Source organism: Nipponia nippon, unplaced genomic scaffold (genome assembly GCF_047370975.1).
Source record: "Nipponia nippon isolate SJK-2023a ecotype South Korea unplaced genomic scaffold, ASM4737097v1 scaffold_18, whole genome shotgun sequence".
NCBI classification, from domain to species: Eukaryota; Metazoa; Chordata; class Aves; order Pelecaniformes; family Threskiornithidae; genus Nipponia; species Nipponia nippon.
Window position 1 is genome coordinate 9911468 of NW_028262334.1, and position 21135 is coordinate 9932602.

At 42.9% G+C, this 21135-nt stretch overlaps 1 protein-coding gene across 4 annotated transcripts in view; it reads right to left on the reverse strand.

Annotated features, from left to right (window-relative positions):
• LOC104020060 (septin-2) overlaps positions 1-19162 on the reverse strand; it is a 39299-nt gene extending 20137 nt beyond the window's left edge. For 2 of the 4 annotated variants that reach the window (XM_087754880.1, XM_087754876.1), the window contains exons 1-7: positions 18949-19041; positions 13433-13484; positions 12210-12309; positions 11062-11148; positions 10313-10436; positions 5340-5474; positions 4757-4874 (exon numbers count right to left, since the gene is read on the reverse strand). In XM_087754880.1, the coding sequence (XP_087611006.1) occupies positions 4757-4874; positions 5340-5474; positions 10313-10436; positions 11062-11148; positions 12210-12309; positions 13433-13459 (591 nt within the window). In that variant the 5' untranslated portion in view covers positions 13460-13484; positions 18949-19041. The other 2 variants (XM_087754877.1, XM_087754878.1) reach the window with 2 other exon arrangements.
• Between the last annotated feature and the right edge of the window lie 1973 nt (positions 19163-21135).

A 21135-nucleotide genomic window follows, 5' to 3' on the forward strand; every position in this document is an offset into this window, starting at 1 on the left:
ATTAGCTGCATAACTAATAAAATAATTGTAATACAATGCACTCTTGCACAGCACCCTTTGAAGGCTAACAAATGTGCACTCGACTCGACGTCCAAAGTGCCAAATAACACAGGCTTGAAGACTTAGAGAGGCACAAAAGATTTTTAGAAAAACATAGCAAGTAAATAATTAAAAAACCCAGATTCACATGGAGCATAATACAGAAGCAGATAAAACCAAAGTGAAGTTAATATGAGAAAATAAGTAAAAGCAATAAGTTTGTAGAAGGGATTCATTAGTTACAGCATCAAAACCATGCAGTTCACATCCAAGTATATTTTACGTATTTGATACATACAAAAATTTAAAAGACAGTACCTATTGTCTCTTGAATCAAAAAGACAAAAGTTTATTATCCACTTAAACTGGAGAAAGTTATTCAAAATCCACTAAGACAAAACCCATTCATAAACAGTTTTCTTTATTGTCCCTAATGTCCGAGATTAACATAAAAACCACATTGTCTGTACTCCTGTATACATTCTTTTCATAATGAAATCACGGCAGGGGTAAGCAGCTAGCATAATTCCAGGCCTTTGGCAGTTTCAAAAGGTGGTACAAGTCAATCCTTTCTTCCAAACTGAAGAGAATGCTGCCACTGCCATACTATTAAAAATATTTCAGGCAGAAATCCCATCAAATGCACTGACAAGATTTTCTTTCACTAAAGAAAGTGTGGTGGTACGAGGAGAGCATGAAGAATGCCGAGATTCCGCAATAACTCTCTTCAAAGGGATCTTGGATGCCTCGGCAGGCGCAGGTTAACCAGGCAAACTTCCTAGGTTAGCATTCCCTAACAAGTGCAACTGGAAGCCCACAGCCGGCACCCGAACCGAGCAGCAGCACGACGACAGGAATGAATTCTTACAGCAGACAAAGTCTGGGCAAAATCGGGGAGCGAGCGTTGAGGGAATCATAAAAACATTCAGAAAAGCCCACCTAAGGACTTGTGCTGTCACTACTAGAGATATAACTGGACATGCACGTGATCACACAAACGCAGCCAGACTTCCAAAGGAGAGGAGGGCTTACGAGCCTTCCCCTAGTACTGCTGGGTTCCTCCGATCCTCTGTTGTGACGACAGCCGATAGCTACGGTTTAAATAAAACTTGTCCAACCAGAGCTTGATTATTAAACAGCTGTTGAAAATAAAACAATCCCTCACACCATTAGAAGAGGAATGACCATGTATGAACCACAGTTATTCCCAGGACAACGTTTTCCTGCCAGGTATACAAACATCCCCTGCACTGAATAAAATATTATGCGCCCCCACCAACACGGAGAGCAATATTTTAAAAAGAAAAAAGAAATTTGGGAATAAGTGTTGCCAAGAGGCAATTAACAGTTACGCCAGCACAATTCCATTTAAATCAATGCATGTTGTTATTGTTTTGCAAAATGGAAGATAACTAAATTGTCACCAAATGATAATAACTGACGCACAGCTGGGATAGGTGGGGCAGCGCGGCAGTGCGATGCCTTTAAGTAGCTGCGTGAAGCCAGAAAGCACATTCAACCTGGCTGAGATCTTAAAGATAAAATGCAAGTGAAACAATAACGGGAAAGCCAACAACAAGGGGTGCTAGAATAATATATTACAGCTGTTAAACCTAGTGCTTTCCTGAAAGGAAAAAGAATTGCAATAAAAACAAACTGTATTTTATGGTCCTAACAATGAAACAGCATTTTGCTTCTTCAAATCTGAATTTTATTGGCCTCCGAGGATTCTGTGTTCCTAAAGATTAGCCTTCCCATGGGAAATTAAAAAAAAAGTCAAAATATTAGTTCCCCTCTCATGAAGTCATTCTTTTGAGCAGGTTTCCTTAGCAGCCTTGCATGGCACAGCTTGTGAAACTGCCTTGCATTTCTTCCCACTCAAGAGTTTTAAAAAATAACTTTGAATTCCAGAAAGACCAAACAGGAATTACTGCAAGCTGGGTTTCCTTTGCAAGCACCACAAACTGATCTTGCTGCTCAGTCCAAAGCGGCAAAACAAAAACATTTTACTTTAGATTGATGGCCAAATGGCAGAAACATCTAAAAAAAATAAGACTTCAAGCTGCGTCAGCAAAGCAGGATTTTGATTCTTATTCTTGATTAGAGATTCTGTTAGCCAAGATGCTTTGAGTTAGAACAATATACAGTAGCTAGGCTTTCAAAGCTTTGGAACCACATTATACATTTGACTTAGTATAAACTCAGTTTGTCGAGCGACCTTTGCCAACAGTACTAAAATAACGAATACTTGTTTACCTGTTTCCTAACCGCTCCCTCAGACTGCAGCATAGGTGCCATTCCTCTCGTTATATTTAGCCAATGCGTAAATGTGGCGTCCACATACGTAAGTCGAGACTGCTTTAAAGACTAGTTAGTTAAAAGTAACTTTGCTCAAACTAGAACGAACTAGACATGGGTTAGCACTGAATACAGCCAAGAGAGGTTGCCTGTATATTAATCTGCTCATCACAGGATATGTAAACTGGGATTCATCTCCACCTTCCAGAATAAACATACCTCATAAACGCTCAATCTAACATCACTTACACAATTGTACTGAAAAGTAAGCAATTCCAAATTCACACTGGGAAACACGTTTGCTTGTGCTACTGCCACGTTTCAGCTACAACCCAGTGTTAACAACACGCAGAAGCGAATGTCAACCAGCACGTGCACCACGCTATGCTTGACCCTCAGAGAGGCCACCAAGCAGCAGATAAAAGGCGCACAGAAGAAGGAGTCCCAAAACAATTACAGCAAGTACTGAAACCTGGTAAGAGTATGTTCATCTGCATTTCACCTAAGAACTGCTTTTGTGAAAGATGACTGTAGCTAGAACCTATTTTATATCAGTTTATGTATTCGAACTGACAAAGCAGAACAGTCAGATTCCCAGTGAATTATATTGTCCAATAATTAACGTTCCACTTAAATGCTTGCTTCAAATCTTTCAACATCATTCTGCCACCAAATGCTGAACCAAAAAAAAAAGTACTTATGAAAACTGAGCCTGAAGTACACTGCTGAAAGATCAAATACAGTTTCTTTATAAAAAGTAGCAGCTCCACAACAATTATTACTATCAGACAAAAATCTTTCACCAAGTCAGTACAGCCACAGAAAAAGGGAAGCGGTAAAGCCAGCATCAGCAGCCACATCTCTGCAGCTCACATCTCACCTTTGACCGTGGCACTGGCCCACCCAAAAAAACCCCAATCAAATCCTCTGAGTTTAGGTTGAGTTCAGGTAATGTGCTGTTTTGTAAGCATGATTTTAACTATACTATTTTCCCAGTTAAATAAAGCTGCATTCCCTCTTCAACAAAACAGAAAAATACCCCCACATAAAAGCCCTTGGAATAAAGATCCAATAACCCTTCTAAAGGACTACCGGAAGCCAGAGCATCACAGTCAAAACACCTGTCATGCCCTCCATGAAAATCAAAAAGTGGTAGTATAAAATGATATTAACATTAATATAAAAGATTAAGATATAATCTTACCAGGAAAAAAAGTCTGCATCTCTGGTGCAAAGTATAGACTACATTTTAGAAGTACTAATTATCTCTGTACTACTCAAGGCATAAGTTATCCAACTCGTAAAAATTTGCAGGCTTTGTAGGGTTCAAATCCGTTAGACTTTACAACTGAATGTACTGGGTTAGAGTCAATAGAACCTGAAAAAAAGCTTGTGATCTCAACAAATTTTACTGAACCACCTCTCAGCATAATACGATCTCACCACCTACCCATTTCTTTCTTTAAGAAGGTGCATGAAGTCATTCTGAATCAAAGAGGATAAACCAGGAAAGATTAAATATTTACGTTCATTGGCCATATTCTATGATGAGACTAAATGGAAGTTAGATTTAAAGTTAAAAGACTTGTACAACCACAAATATGTGCTTTATTCCTGCAGAATTCACTACAATGTCGTATTTGGCAGAGGCTGGCCTGTCTTGGAAAAGTTTGGCAAAAAAAAGGAATTCAAGACAGCAAGCAAATCTTACAATGCAAAAAGATTTATTTTAGTACCACTGTCTGGCAAGTCTTTCTCCAATGCAGTCCTGAGTATGTCCTGGTATTTCAGATGAACAGATAACCTAGTAGGAAAACACGTATGCAAGACAACATACATTTTTCCATAACAATAGCTACAAAGAGCATCCTGCTAATATATTAGCCCAACTGTCCTGCCTCTGTACGAGGGTTTTAGTTTGTATCATGGGTGCACTTATTAAGCAAGTTTCCAATCACCTCAACTTAACCACAATTTGCTACAAACCACGCAGCACAGTTCAAGTATGCAAACCAAGTTTCTTTTGGATGAAACTAAACCTAAAGGTACGCTCTCAGAACACACCTGAGGCACTCCCACCACTAATGGGCATTCAGTCCACTGGGCTAAATGAGAGCTAGTCTGAAACACTGCATGCATTTCAGGATGATTTGAGCCCGTGTTACAAACTGTTTTGCTCAACACCTCCTCTCTTGGGGCGCACTGCTTGCCAAGACAGATGAAGCCACAAACGGCCAGATTCTCAGCAAGTGTAACTGGTAAAGCACATCAGACTGCAGTGAAGATTTCCCACCTCACACTTCCTCAAGATTAGGTCGTTGGCCAATATCATTCACCCCTCTTCAGTTTGAATTTACTCTACATTTGGCTTTAACATTGTATGGGTTGCATTGTTCTCATGATCAAGTGTTAGACCTACTCTTCTCTTCAGCCTCTCTCTCTCCTTCAGCGTCAGTGTGTCAGCCTTGGCAATCACAGGGACAATGTTGACTTTTCCATGAAGAGCCTTCATGAATTCCACATCTAATGGTTTCAGCCTGCCAACAAGTGGAAAATAAAAGGAGAAAAAAAAAGGGGTGGTTTGTTTTGTTTGTCTGTTTGTTTTTAGCAGACCAAATGTATTAAAAATTATTTATTTCAAGTATTGACATAAATAGTATTTCCAGAATAAATTAAGTCAGAGCACTTGCTTATCAGCTTGGTTGCGTAAAGGTTGAATTGCAATTTAAATTGTCTCTGTAAGATAAATAGGACATTATAAGCTTTTATGTTTCTGGGTGATAAACAACATAAGACTGACTGCTTCAAAAGAACATTAAATGCCAAAAAGGGGACAAAGCGGAGGAGAGCATTAATCCCCAAAGACCATTTTAATTGCACCGGTTAACTGACAGTGTAGGAAGTAACTCAATTAACATTAAAGTTTCCAGTTCACGCAATGAACAGACTTACGAACACAATGTAACACCCTAAAATACAAGAGCTCAAGAGATTTTTCTTACCCATGCCCAAAGGGAGAGATGAAGTAAAAACAGCAATGGACTCTGTTGTCTATAATGTGGCGCCTGTTGAGACCGCTCTCATCATGAAGATATCTTTCAAACTGGTTGTCAATGTACTGGATAATTGTTTTGAAGCTGTAGTGGGGGTAAGGAGAGGGGCAGAAAGAGAGGCATCTTAGATCAGCTTTAAAATAATAAAAACAGAATTATGAAAAGATAAGAACAGAAGGAGGAGAATCACACTTTTATTAAGAACATTTCTGTTACAAAAATTCAACTTCCTAGCATTGTATCTACTACTGAGGAGAAGTATTTTGAGATTGCAAAAAGATATTTTCATAGCAAGCACCAAGTGTCTATCTATGCCTAGAGCCACTTTCAAGTGTTACTCCGTCCACTGGATAAAAAGTTCAAGTGCAAGCTCAGAAAAAAAGCACCTAGTGCTGAGACACCACAGACGGGAACAGAAGACTGAGGATTCTTCTGCTTTTTTTTTTCTGGGGGTAGGGGGCGAGGATTTGTTTTTAAAGCAGTTGACAAATGACATATCCCGGATATCCTCTTGATTTACAACCCTGACCCTAGAGCTAGGTTTCTATAGTTACCTATGAAACTTCTGGTATTCTAGTCTGTTTGAATTAAGTATAAATACATTTGCAAGTCATGCACTAAAGCATCACATGATTTATTAAGCTATTTTTGTTACCTTACACAATCCTTTTCTGTTGGCAAAGAGAAATAATTCCTACTTAGTTCAAGGCAATTTAAAATATGCCCTGCAAAGAAGTAAAGGAACACAAAATTTGATCATATTTAATTATTAATTGATTAATCAGATACAAAGAGCAGTGACTAGAACGAGAACAGAAAACACAATGCATTACTGAGAAGATTGTTTTAAGATATTCCAGAGCATGTAGACACCTGCAAACAACATTGATATAAAAGGACACTTTATATTAAGTACTGCAGGGGAAGGAAAGGGAACACGTTGCTGAAGATGAGATTAGGCAGATGATTGTGTGTCATGAACATATCTTAAACTACTTGGGGAAAGACTGAGCAGAAAGCTTAATGTGAAAAATAGTATTTCTGTTGTTGAGAAACTGCAAATTTGACTAGAGAAATTTAAGGAGGAAACAGACAAGAGAACACAGAAAAAGAATCAGTAATCTGGAGAACGAACACACAGAATGCTGGCAAATACTGCGACAGGCAGCGAAGTTCAACCCTGGGCTGCGTGGCTGTAATGAAGATGATGAAAAAGTAACAAGAATGACGGAAGAGATCCTAGAGGGAATTTGATTTTCCAAAGTTGAGTAAGGTTTTGGATCTAGGAGGAATAAATCATAGTAGAGTATCTATACACCCATTTATATCTTTGCAAGATTTGCACTGTTCTAAGTCATACTACAGAAGATGACACAGCAAAACATGAAATTCACGGGGTTTTGACCTTAGCTACTCAAGTCTAAGAACAAGTATCTTAATACCTAAATGTGTTGGAAAAGAACAACATGGTTTATGTCCCTGTTGATCTTAGATACCCTCCTCTTAGCTGGTGAAAGGTAACGAGACTGAAGACGTACAAATATTAGGACAGAAACCAAGCACAAACAATGGGAAAGCAACTATCACACATTTCTCTGGCAATGTAATTAGTTTACGTGCAGTTTTCTAGCTTTAATAGCCATGATTTTCCCTATAAATATGGCATTAGTGTCCTGTACCTCCTGGCTTCCGGGAAACACCTGGCTTGTAGCACAGTGGTGTCATTACTTAGGAGATAGCACATCCTGTGTTGTAACAGCAAACAACACAACCGTTGCATTTAAGCCCATTGGGGGAAAATGAACAATATTACCAAGCTGCCAAAAACCACAAAATACAACTTAACATAAGCCAGTAAAAAAAGAAAGCTAGCAGCAGCCAGAAAGCAGTTATCAAAGAATGACCTGCGACACTGCAACCAAGATGAAACGAGGCGTAGGATCAGCAATATCTAACAAGTTAATCTGTAAACTGTTTTTGTCAACCATCCTTTCGAGACCAAATTCGATCCCAAATCTGTGCATGAAGCAAAGTTTTTTCCCTCCTCTCCTTAGATCCTTTCTCTTCCGTCTGATGAAAGATGTTACTTTGAGGACATGCTTCTCTCGCGATCCCAAGGTCTTTACGCATGGAAGAGCCGTTCCATGCTTCAAATCTCCCACCATCAAGAACTTTGCTATTCTCCAAACACACCCCCAAGCTGATGCCAAGAGCATTCCTAGGCGTAGTTTGATTCTACAATACAGAACTCCAGCTAGCACGAAAGCTTCACACAGACTCTAAAAAATTATCACTATGGTTAACTTTGGTTAGCATCCACCTTTTCTTAGAGGCTGTTTTAAGTACAATAGCATTTGGAAAACAAAAAATAATCTACTTTAAAGAATGCGTTGTACTAAACCCATAACAACTCATTTCCCAATCCAACACTGTTATTCTTCCAATTCAGGAGACCCCCTGGACAAACTCTTGACACCGCATACTCCTTACCAGCACTTCTTCTGCGATGGAAAAAACAAAAATTGACGCCAGCTCCCATTCTTGGAAGTCAAACTCTAAAATTAAGCCCTTTCATCAATGCAAAGACAGAAACCGAAAGCCATTAGGAAACCTACTCAGGAGAAAGATATTTGAAACAGGAGCAGCAATTGCTGCCTCCTAGGGACATCATGCCAGTTTGATTTAGCTCCGTTCAAAAATAACCTTAGTAAAATACATCATCCTGAACAACAGGTAGTCTGCACAAATTGCAGCTTTCCCCAGAAAAGTGCTTTATAAAACTTGGATCGAGATCAGCACCATCTACCGGTTAACCATAACTGCAGTAAATGCTCGTAAACACAAACACAAGTTCAAGAACATGAACTTGCTGCTTCCTCTGAACTGACAAGGAAGGAAGGCAGTTGCACTGGGTTAGTCTTGACTACAGTTGGAAACAAAGCGTCTATCCATCCAAGCCCCCGCGACATCCTGTGAAGACTAACAGACTTTGTCAAAATGACGCTCGTCGTGCCTCAAACGAAGTCGTTTTGCGTGACATGAGAAAATGGGACTGGAGAGAGACAATTAAAATTAATTGCATCTTTTTATTTTCTGGTATGTAAGTATTTGTTCCTGTCATGTATTTTGATGTTTAAGATTTGTCACAGAAAGCTAAGTATAAACCAGTAAATTGTTCTGCTGGGTCTGAATCATCACAGAATGACTCTATTTAGCAAGCCTCCAAAAAGAAAGGGGAAAAATCTGAACACGTAGGTCTCTAAGAAACATCTTAGCAGAATAAACAAAGAGCATTAGAACACAATCAACAGGAAGAGCTCTATGTAACACAATACACGGACTGCACAGCTCCGAGCTCCAGCGGAAGGAAGCTCTAGTCAACAGTGCACAAAATAAGCAAGACGGTGCTGCAATCCAGAAAGATGCCTTAGTGTTATTCTAAAAGTTCAAATTTTTTCAACTTAATAAAGTAAGAAAAGTGGGAGGAAAATAAAAATCTCACTTTCAAACTTTCATTTAGTGTATTGAACAACTTCACTGCCTCCATTTTTTGCTGTTTCTACAGTACACCATAGAAAGCAAAGAAAACCCATGTCTTATAACAATGTCTTCAGAATGCTCCAGATAACACAGCATTCTGTCAAGAAAAGATGACAAAACATTCTATTAGCGTTATAGATGTTTATTTTATCAGCTATTTGTCCCCTTCCTGATCTTTTATTTATACTGAAGAACTCAAATCAACCAGCATTAGCTTTATGCTCCCTTTCTCTGCACAGTGACACTTCATTTGCCCTGGGCTTACCACCAACACCACCACAAAAAAAGTGTCAACAAAAATTAATGGATAAGCAAAACAAACATTGTTAGCACTTCTTAACAGACAACCACGTGGAAATTCAAAGTTTAGCTTCTAGTTGCACTGGAATAATTCAGGCCTCCTAGTAAGCACATTAATATATCTCATCTTTATTTGAAGAATGTTATCGCAAGTTCAGCTTTCCACAGTTAAAGTACATGACGATGATGATTTGACAATTACATTTATAAACAAACTTATTAATTCTAATTTTGTTACAAACTGCCCAGTTCCTTCATAGCTATTTTACCATTTTCTTTCTTCATGATCTTTACGCTAAAGCAATTACGTATGTTGTCCAGCGTATCTGCAGACAATCATTTCAATTATTAAAGATTATCAGCGATGTTTAGGCCAGAGAGAGCTAAGTAGTAACTCCATCATAAAGAAAAAACCCACGCAGTTCTATCCAAATTGCTAGTAGTACATATAAAGAACAGGGAATGAAAAGTACTGTCTTAAAAACATGGAAACTGGATGGGCCAGAGGCGCAAAGACAAACAAAAAAAACCAGCCTTCACCAGAATTCTGCCCCATCAGAACAGCTATGGAAACAAAGTTGACCACAGTTGTCACAGAGAACCTTACTGAAGGAAAGGCCACTAGTTTTGAGAGAGAACCACAGACAGCCTAGAGAACACTAACCAAACCCTTAAAAACATTACAAAATGGTTAGAAAATTGAAACAGGAAGTTGTACAAAGTAATACCGTTTTACTAGAGATATGTATTTTAGGCAACAAAAATTATAAGAGAAACTTGATTTGAAAGCTCACACAAACTAAATGATCATGGCACTGATGATATGAAGATGAGCACCCAGAATGCAGAAGTGCTTCGAAAATTGTGCTTAACTGCAAGGGCTCAGAAAAGACCCTCTACCATGAATTCAAGATAACACCCCATTAACGTTAAGAATAAGGAACCTGTTGCTTCCCTTTAGTACATCAAAGTTATGCAAAGACCACCAGCTGAATCACTTCAGTTCAGAGAGACAGACACGCCAGAGCAGCGTTTGGGTAAGATACAAACTCTATCAAGTAAAGCAGTATTTACACACATACCAGTCCTGGCTGTTGATGGCATCTCCATATCCTGGTGTGTCAACTACTGTTAAACGCAGCTTCACCCCTCGCTCCTCTATCTCTACTGTAGAAGCTTCGATTTGAACTGTTCTCTCTATTTTCTCTAAAATAAAGGAAAATTTTGATTGTTGTTATGCCTATCAATTGCTGCAGAAACCCCTGCAGGAGAGAGCAACAGAGGAGGAAATGCAATCTGAAGTGTACTGTAACCTACATAACACAAAATATTAAAAAAAAAAAACAAACAAGCTAGTAAAAATTTAACACCACATTTTTGTAAATAAACAAGAAGCAATGAACTAAAAAAAGGGGATTTACTCATGACAATATACAAAAATAAAATTATAACACTCAGAAGCATGCTAGATTCTTTGCCAAACAGTATTTACACCTCTAACCAGGATTTAAGGCATTACAGGCAAAAAACATTCGAGGAAATGGGGATTACAGCAAAACCACATTTAGGTATACTGACACCTAAAAGGTTTGGGGGGGTTGGTTTTTTTAATAACAATTGACAAAGAAACAACAAAAGCTGAGTCTTTGAAAGGAAATATAAATGAGAAAATGATTGCTCAAAAAAAAAAAATTTGGAGGATTAAAATACATCTAGACAGCACGAAGAAAGGGTCTCATGGGTGAAGTTATCATCAGAATGAAGCAATGTTAACTGAAATAACATGAAATTTCATAGGGTATGTGCTGGAGGAACTGCAAAACCACATTACCTGCAGCTCCAGGAATATAACGTTCTGGATAAAGATCAGTCAGGAACAGACTGTTAATTAAAGTGGATTTTCCCAAGCCAGACTCACCTACAAAACAAAACAATTCAGGTTATTAAGTATATACACCTTTTACTCCAGGCTTTTTCAAGCACCTCCTTTTTCCCCAAGCCCACGTGATGGAGGAAAAATAATTTGTTCATCAGGATCCACCCTAGGTTTTGAGATAAAAACATCAAAGGTTCAGCTAAGCACTTTAAAAACACAGGAAAAACAAGCCTCTAGTGTTCTTACAAATGTTACATGAATATGCTAGGTTTACTGTAATAGAATTCATAATAAAAGCTGAAAGGTCATACAGCACTTTGACTACAGATCTAGAGATAGCTAGGTTACTTCAGGGAAAGAAAAGCTTTTTTTCACTTAAACTTACAAAATCAGGAGCTGTAACTCTCTTGTTGAAAATTTCTGAGCGCTTTAAGATTTTCCTAAGCTAGAAATTGAAGCCAGAACACTGTTAGGAGGGAGAACGAATAAAGCAATCCCAAACTAACAGTTGAGCTTCGCACCCTTATAGTTAGGCTACCTACACCCTGGGAAACACGACACAGAAAAATCATAAGAAAATTATTCAAAATTCACCTGAGAAGTTCCGTAATTCTAGAACTTCTAAACTTAAACCAGCCTTGTGCCTAAAGGACTGTCCATCAAAGACTCCTACAGGTGCTCATTCACAGAACAGGCAAATCAAAAGTTTAGTTACAACACCAGAGTGAGTCAGTATAGCACAGCGGAAAACACAAGAATAGCACCACCGTTTCAACAGCAAGATATTCGCCGCGTGCATTCATGCCTTCAGCTGAGGAACTGGGAGTCAAAGAAGACTAAGCAGCTATCCCTACCATCTGATGATGAGTCAGGAATACAAGAACGTCCTGTTGGCTCAAAGTCATCATCTTTAATCACTACAAATACTCCCTCCTACCACACATGACAAAATAGTAAGAGATTTAATTAGAGAGTGCATAGAGGTTCAAAGCTTTTTCTTCTGTGTAACGGTCAGTTGCTAAGTAGGAAGACATACATGTCTATGGGCAAGAAATTTTTTTCTTGCTGTCTAACAGTGACAAATACTTAAACAAGTCACTTACCAACCACCATCAGTGTGAATTCAAAGCCCTTTTTCACAGATTTCCTGTGAACCTGGTTGGGCAGATTAGCGAATCCCACATAGCCTGCTGAGTCGGAAAACTGACAAGGAAACAAAAGTGGAGTGTAAATGAGATCCCCTTCCCCCTAAAAAGTTGAAACAGAGTTCAGTTGATTCTATACAATAAAGTGCAGAGGTATATAAAGCACATGGAAAAATAGAGAATGAAACCATTTTTTGCTGCTATAGCAAGGCAGACCTTGAAACAGGCCCATTTACCAAGCAGTCTGATATAAATAGAAATCTGATAAGTACCTTGGCCTACACATAAACAAAAGTCTCTCCTTGGATAAAAAAAAAATAAAAATCCGCAAGCTTGCAAGAACAGACTATGATTAATCCTAAGCTGTAAACATAGCTAAAAATCCCAAAGATTTTAAGCTAGAGGTCAAAAATATCTGTTCAAATTTGGTATCCTGCTGCTACTATCTCCTATAAAAATAAATAAATGCATACACTCACATGTAGAAAAACAAGAACATTGTATGGTAGTGCAGAGATTACCAAGATACAATCACAGAGATCTATCTTCTGCTTTTTAAGCTGTTCACCTATTTTCACAATGTTTAACTTCTAACACAAAAGCAGGAAAAAGAAATGTGTCTGAAAAACTTATCAAAGAGATTTGGGCTATAAAAAGGGCAGTCTGCTTCACCATCTGTTATCAGTTGACTGAAAACCTAATAGGAGCCTAAATAAAACCTGCAGCCACTTGATTTAGGGACCTATGAGCTAGCTGGAACCAAATGTTTTCTTCACCAATGAGTTTCTGATGAGAACAGTTTTTACACAATGCCATACTTCCAGTGGGGGGATACAGGGGAAATCACTTACAAAGCCATTAGTTATTTGCTAACAATCCTTTTAAAACCCACACAGATGGGCAAAAACATTAGAAATGAAGGTTTGTCAAATGAAATTTCCTTCGGTAAAGGCACCATTCTAAATGTCTAAGCAAACACTGCAGGTCTGGCAAACATCCGAAAGCCTGTTACTAGAATCACATGCAAGCTCTGTTTCTCCTAAACAGTTCATTTTAAGGAACATGTCTGAATCCATAAGGTATCATTTATTCACTATTTTACCACTTCAGTAAAACCACAAGTATTTTCAGAAGTTGAATGGATTCTAAACAAAATTTTGGCTACGCAGCCATCTCTTTACCTTTACTTTTTCACCTGACTGAGACATGTCTCGTCACTCCGAGTTTCAGACACTGGAAAATAAAATCCACAGCGCATGTTAGCCGACTTGAAGATTACATTCATTTTAATTTTAAACTGATCAATTGCATACAATAATCACATTTTATTATAGTAGAATGAAATGCCACATACTCCAAGATTACCAGAATAAACAAGCCATAATCAAAATGGCTGCTTCTGTGAAGCTATTCACAGGAAAGAAATTACACAGGATTATCAGAACCAGAATACTACATTGAAATACTTAAAAGTTTTAAAACAGAAAGATTTCTTTAAAACTCAAAATACTAAAATTCAGTATCATTAAGGATCTTTCATCCATCCTATCTTTAAAGAAGGCAAAAATACCTACTGAAAGCTAATGCTGAGTATGCACGGTACTCCTGAGGTAATTTTTCTTTCTCCGATTCTGTAATTAGCTAATAAAACCTGAAATTCAAATATTCTCTGTTCCCAACCCCCTATACAGAATAGCATAAAGAGGTCCTTCCATTTTCACCCTTTCCACTTATGAACTATATGTTTCTTAAAGATGGTTCACAAATAGGTGACTGTAACGTAACTGTTGTCCAAAAGTGACAGCTGAGAATTACGACCACATACAAAAATTCTCCCAAGAACAGGACACCGATGGGATTTCCAGGTAAAGGTTGTAACATTTTCAGTCACTTCAAAGTACTACAGCTGAACGTGAACACTACACCAAACGCCGCCAAACCCTGGCACTTGGTAACCCATGCTGGACGTGAAAACTCACCCTGATCTCAGGGACTATCAAAAAGCTGTGTTCTTCAGTTTCAGACACCCAGAACAGCTGGGTTTTGGAAAGCCCTTATCTTTTTACTCAAGGATGTTGGTTGTGCTACAGATTAGTTATCCTGGCAATAGTGAGGCAACCACAGAGCACGGCCAGGAAAGGCAGCAGTGGCAGGAGCACTTCACAGCTGGGTCTGTTGACAGCGCAGCTCTTGCCCTGGGAAAGCGGGGACGTGACCTGTGCAGGCACCTGCGTGTTCAGACAGCAACGCTTTCCTGTTGGGTAGCGGGAGTCCTTCTAGCAGGACACAGCCCCGCTTCCGACACCGGCAGTCTGACGGTCAAACCCTAGCAGAGACATACTAAGCTTTGGACTAAAGGAAAAGTCGAAGTTAGCATAATTGCAACTCGGAGTTTTAAAGAAAACACGTCTTCAGCTCACATGGCATTTCATTTGCCCTGAAGCAGGCAGGCATTTCAAATCCTGTCAGCTGGGCAGACACCAGCCACCCTGTAAGCAAGGGAAGTTTTTCTTCCTCCTCCAACTACTTTCCCCCCATACCTAGTTCATTTGCTTGCTAATGAAAGCCTAATGCATCCATTGCCTGGAAAACAGGGAGGTCCTGATCCTAATCATCTTCTGACAGCCTCTAATTGGGTATTCCTCAAAACAGCCTGGGAAACATCCCTTAAGAACGGTTTTGAAAAAACAGAGCTTATTTTTCTTTGGCCATGATGCAAGGGCTCATTCCAGCCGCCAGCCAGCCAGCATTACAGATCCTTACAGACAGTCACAGCCTCACTGACGGACGTAACTCACTGCTCTGTCCACAGCCTGCTTCTACGTTTGGCAACTTCTGTTGTCACCTTGTCCATAAGATCAGTAACATAACGGAAGGGTTTAGAGTTCATAAACAGTCACTGTCTGAGCGCTAATGCAGATGAACCCTCCGGCCCATTTCTCACAGTAGTGCCAGATGAGCAGCTGCCCAGAGTTCAAGGTGAGAAGGGGGAACAACTCAAGATTTAGATATGTACGGCAAATTCTCTAGTTACTTCTGCTCTAAACTGACAGTAGAGTCACATCCATTGTAGCATTACCCAAGCTACTTGGTTAAAAAGCAGAAGAGTCAAAATTGTTGTCAACTAATTATGACACATCTGGCTTCAAAATTAGTCTGTCGTCTCATAAAAAGCTAAATTTACAATAAATCATTCCACAAATGACTTACAAAGCCTGTTTCCTACCAGGCAAACCACATTCACCTGGTGTCTTACTCTGACCAAAAAGTTGCTGTAGCCAAAGCTGCAGGACAGCTGCTCTGATCACATCGTGACTGCAGCGCAGGCTTAAATGTCTGCGTGCAACAAGCATCCAGGTAGCTATTTCCCACTGTATTTTGTTAGAATAGAAATATTCTAACTAAAAGTTAGCTGAAAAAAAAAAAACCAAAACAAAACCAAACCAAAACCCAACCCAAACTGCTGTTCCACAACACTTAAATAAGGCGCTGAGGTTCAAATGAATCCTCAGTTATTCAGCCTCAATGCATTTTGCAATTCATAATACTGCCCTCACGAGGTTTTCTAGGAAATTATTCAACCAACCGACTTCCCCAGATGACCACGAGCTGTCTTCCTGAAGCTTTACCGTATCGTTACGAATCAATACCTCAGAATTGGCAAAATACCATACGTTACATCTTCTTACAGCACCAAATAACTACAGCGCTTACAGCATCGCTTACAAGTGATAACTTGTCGATGGACCAGCCTACACTGTGCATCGTGACTGCTGAAATCCTGAAGTCCGCCTGCATACACGAGTCAAACATTAAAATCACGTGAAATTGAGCGTCTGACAACACTCTGGATAGTCACACATCTGGAAATCGTCATGCTTCATTTTTCATCAATTTTCCATAACAAAATTAAAAACAAACAAACAAAAAACAACTAAGGCAAAAGAGAGCAAGCCGTAGCTGTTCTCTTTCCTTCAGATTTTCAAAGGACTATTTCAATCATTCTGAGATGAGCAAAGCAGCACACGTAAAATATTTCAAAGAAAAAGGAACAGATAAGACACAATTGAATTAACTTCCAAAAAGCAGTGAAACTTTATTTGTAGATAATTGCGGGCCCCATTTAGCCGGTCTAGCAGAAAAAAGGGACACTATGCTACGCTACAGGGGTGTTCAAATCGGTTTTTGAACAGTGGATAACCTAACAGTTTCTTTTCGGACCCCAACAAACTCCCATCCCGATCAACCTGCTGCTGGGCAAGCGAAGGGAGCAGATGGCCACCAAGTTCAGCTACGGTTGCCTCCTCTGCAAAGGCAGAGGACTGGAACATGCCATCCTACCGCCTCCTGCTAAGGAAAGTATTCCAGCGAGAAAGAGAGAGGGGGGAAGGAAAATGGGTCATTGCCTTTGTTCCTGTCAGGATGCGAGAAGTAAACTGTTAGGAGCAGGCAGACTGGGAGCTTCTCAATAGGAACTAGCACAAAGAAAACACTATGAAAAATGTACAAAGAGTGTTTCCATATAAGGACATTACACAACATTTCAAAATAATCACTTTAGAGGGACCTTAACAAACCATCTCTACAGGCACAACAGCTCTCCTGATTTATCAAACGAGGCCTCTTTCTTTCCATCTGAGATTATATAAATCTGATACTTTAAAAAAAGTATTTAATAACCTAACAGGGAACCACAGAAGGCAGTAAAGACTTAAGTAGGTTTCCAAGTGCTGGAAACGGTCTAACAACATTAGCATTCTGAAGTCACGTTTTCAGACTTAAAGCAGACAGAGAAACACCAAGAGTATCTCAGTAAAATACCAATATTTGTGGTTTCTCACAAAAAGAACTGCAAAAACCCACAAAGAAATGTCAGATTCAAGTACTGAGGCACATAAATAAATAATTAAAAAAAAATTACAACCTCTCCAAGTGTCTTGCACACAGAGACACAAGGAAGGTATGTGAAAATTAAAAATTGCCTTGCTGTATTCGAAACTGGATATAGGGGTATTCAAATGCAAAGCAGTTAACTTTTTTTTTTTTTTTTTTTGCTAGCTTACGCTACCAAAGGTGTATGAATCACCCCACTCTACCAAACAACAGCGGGTGCAGCGGTGCCTGTCCTGTGTGTCAGGCTTTGTTCCAGCAGGCCCTCACCTCTGGCTGGAAACCCCCTCCCAGGAGCTCCCAGGGAGAAGCGTCACTCCCTCTCTATCAACAATCCCAGATGACTCCATTTTCCTCATTAGAAACGGATGTTACCAACTGAAGGAATCCTCTTTTACACATCAACAGTTGAATACATTCCTGCATTACTCTTATTCAGGAAAATGACTGTATTGCTTCCACCAAATACAGAATTTAACAGCGAACGCAACAACAACAAAACCCCAGCTACGGCACCTGCAGATAGACCGAGCGGAGTGCACGCCGCTGCTTTGTCTTTGAATCGCTATTCAGTGTTACAAGTTTTGCAGGCTTCGTTTTGGTAAGGTATTCGAACCAATGACGCACCATACAGATCAGTACTGGGAACGCACTGCTGTTCATCAAAACTCGCAACGTTTCTGTGACTTAACAGCACGCACATCCACAGCAAAGGGAGGCAAGGACTAAGCAAGAGAGAAGAACCACACATGAGCACTGTTCTTAAAAGCAAAAGGTCTAGGAAAAGCAATGCGTGAATCTAGAGCTCTAATCCTAAAGATTTTATCTAGAGTGCCATTTCAGCGTTAATATATTACCCTAGACAACTTCCTTTCTTACTCTTATTTCAATGAATGCAATCACTTAAATGCGCAAAGGCAGCAATGAAACTGCTCAAGTTAATGATCAGTTTTAGTGATTACATGCTTCCTACACAAGCAGCTTTTGACGGTATTTTCCCAGAGTTACTGTATCAGAGAAAAATACTGTAAAGCAGACCTGTAAATGTGAAAAGCAGGGGCTTTTTTAAATTAAAAAGCTAAACGTATCAGCCATGATCGCTCATAGGAAACAGGCAGCTCTGCTCACACCCACGAAGCTTAGCTATAACCCTGTAGGTTCTGGCGACGCATAGCAAGCAGCGATAAGTCGGTATTTTAAGTCACCCCCAAATCACGCTTCAGTCCCCCGATCCCGTGCAGGCTCTAACCCGCCTATGGGCGCTCATGGAAGAGCTACAAGCCCCAGGGCGTAAAGCACCCGCTCGGCGCGCTGCCCAGCCAGCCACCGGCCGCGGCTCTGCCTCCCCCCGCGGCCGCGGCTCCCCGCGCCGGGCCCCGCTCGCTGCTGCCGCTCCAGGAAGGCGAGGGACGCCCCGCGCAGCCCGCACCCCCGGCGGCACCGCGGCGGGCTGAGCCCGGCGGCACGGAGGCCGCCCCCGCGCCTCGGAAGCCAGGCGGGCCTGGCCTTACAGACAGACAGGCGTGCGCGCCAAGCGGCCCGCCGCCCGGCTGCGGGGCTCCGCGGGTTCTGCCCCGACACGGCTCCCCCTCCTCGCACCTCCGCTTCAAACGCCTCGCCCCGGGCCGAGGCCGCAGGCCGGAGCCAGGGCCCTGGGCCAAGCCCGTGCCGCCGCCCCGCTGGCGGCTGCAGGCAGGGCAGGGCCGGGCCGGGCCGGGCCGGGCCGGGCCGCGGGGCTGCGGGCCGCGGGCACTGGCCATGCGGAGCGGTGCGGGGGCGGAGGCGCCCGCCCGCCCCCGGCCCTTACCTGAGCCTGAGCCTGCGCCGCTTCCGCCGGCTGCCAGGCCTCGATCCGCCACCGCCCCCGGCGAGCCCTCCCGCATCCCACACGCCACCGCGGCCGAGCGCCTACCTACCTTCCGCACGACTCTATGGTCCGGGCCGCTGCCCAGCACAGCGGCGAGGCGCGGCTCGGGGACGAGCGAGAGGCGGGCTAGAGCGTCTCCCCGCGCCCGCCCGCGCGGCGGGCCGTTGCCATGGCGACACCGCGTCCCGGCGCGTGGCGGGGCCGGGCGAGCGCGGGGTCTCCCTGCCCCCGCCCCGGGCCGCCGCCGCTGCCGGCCGTCCCCGCTCCGCCGCTGCCCGGGGCGCCGCCCGCCCGCCGCCGCCCCGTCCCCTCGGGAGGGAATCCGGGCGTTCCGCGGCCCGCAGCCCCCTGGGCGCGCCGCTCCGAGACACCGAGCATCCCGGGACCCCGCTGCCTCCCCCGAGGAGAGGCTCGTCCGCCGGAGCCCGGCTGAGGCCAGCCTGCCCTCTGCCCCGGCCGCGCACCCCGCCGCGGCGCGCCGGGCCCCCGTCCCCCCGCGCAGCCGCCGCCCGAAGGGACGCGGAGCTGAGCCCCGGGAAGGGAGCGCAGGGCCCGGCCTGCCTGAAACACCCCCGTCCCAGACGGAGTCCTGTTCCCTACCCAAATGCGGCTGAGCTCGCGGCTTGCCTCCCGCCACAGCAGCCTGCAGCGACGGCCCTCACCGCAGAAAGGCTGTCGGCGGGGCAGGTGTGAGGGCCGGGGGGAGCCTTGGTGCTGCTTGCCTAACGCGGCCTGTAACACCAGCCCGTTTGGTCTTCAGCTGCTCGCCCACCTGTGAGGCAAACTTCTCTCCCAAACATAGTGCAGAACCCCAAGGTACTCGCTTTACCGACACCGTGGCGGTCTTCTCCGTCATCGCGGCGTTCCCTCTGGCTAACGAGAGCTGTTCTGCTGGGCCGGGGCCGCCGCTGGGGGGTGAGCGGGACGCTCGCCAGCACGTTCTCCGAGCTACCGGGACCCCAGCGGACGCAAACCTAGAGTGTAAAGGATACCTGCAGTCAGGTTACAGAACCCGATCCCTTTCTCATGGGGAAACAACGTTACGTAGCTCCAACGCTCAACACCACACTGCCAAAGTAAAACGGAGTGTCAGCAGAAGCTCAGGGAAGGCTTTCCCCACCTTCCAGCTGCAAGAACCGGGTTCAGGGAAGTTCCTAGAATCCATCCGAACATTCTGCAGAGGGCAGCTCGCACGTGCGACCTAGCAGCAAATCTTTTGACTTGCAGTCTCAATACCAAGAAGCACATTTCGGCTTTGCCTGTATGTCCATCCGTTAGGCAAACAGCTTGCGGCTCACAACAGGAAAACGTGGAAGTGAAACAAATGCTGCTGAAGGCAGGCTGGCACCGTTTGCTAACTCGCATTGTGCTCAAATTATCAACCCAGCATTGATGCGATCTGAGGAAGAACAAGATAAAAGCCAATGAAAGCGCCACCAAGTTCCGTTTCCTAGGACAAAGTGTGATGTTATAACACAAAGTACTGTTGTACACTACCTTCTCAGAGGAGTTAAAAGATGGCATTTCGGTCGCCTTTAGAAATTAAAGTCTTACTTTAAATTATTCCACGGATATCCATGTAGGTGTTTTGTACTATCACCAAAGGAACAACAGCGGCAATTTTTCTCTCTTTCACTAAATTAGAACACTGTGACGCACGCAGCGTTTTACACACATAAACCGCTACTACAAATAACTGTTTACCACTTGAAGAAATGATGAGAGGTTAGCATGGACGATGCCAAACTCCAGGCTGGCATCAAGACGGAGCCTAGTGGAAGTTCGTGCTTTCCCATGGCTGTCGCTCCTTCCTTTGGCAGGGCTTAGTGCAACGGGTGAAACGTTCCCCAGAAATTTCAAACGCCTCGTTATTGAGGCATACCAGTAATTTTCCCAAGCCGTGGCTGAATCAGATGGCTGACCAGCTGCCACACAGAACGCCCAGGGAGGTCCCAGTCCTCCCAAAACAGCCCCGTCGTGCCAGGAAGTCCCTTAAGGAAGGGCACTTTGGGTAAGAGCAAAGGCCAGTCCTAGCCAGTGCCTACCTCTGCAGTGCCCGGCAGCAGGCGCTTGGGAAGACAAAAGCAGCACCGTGTCTGCGGATCCTCCCAGCTTCCGGCAATCTGG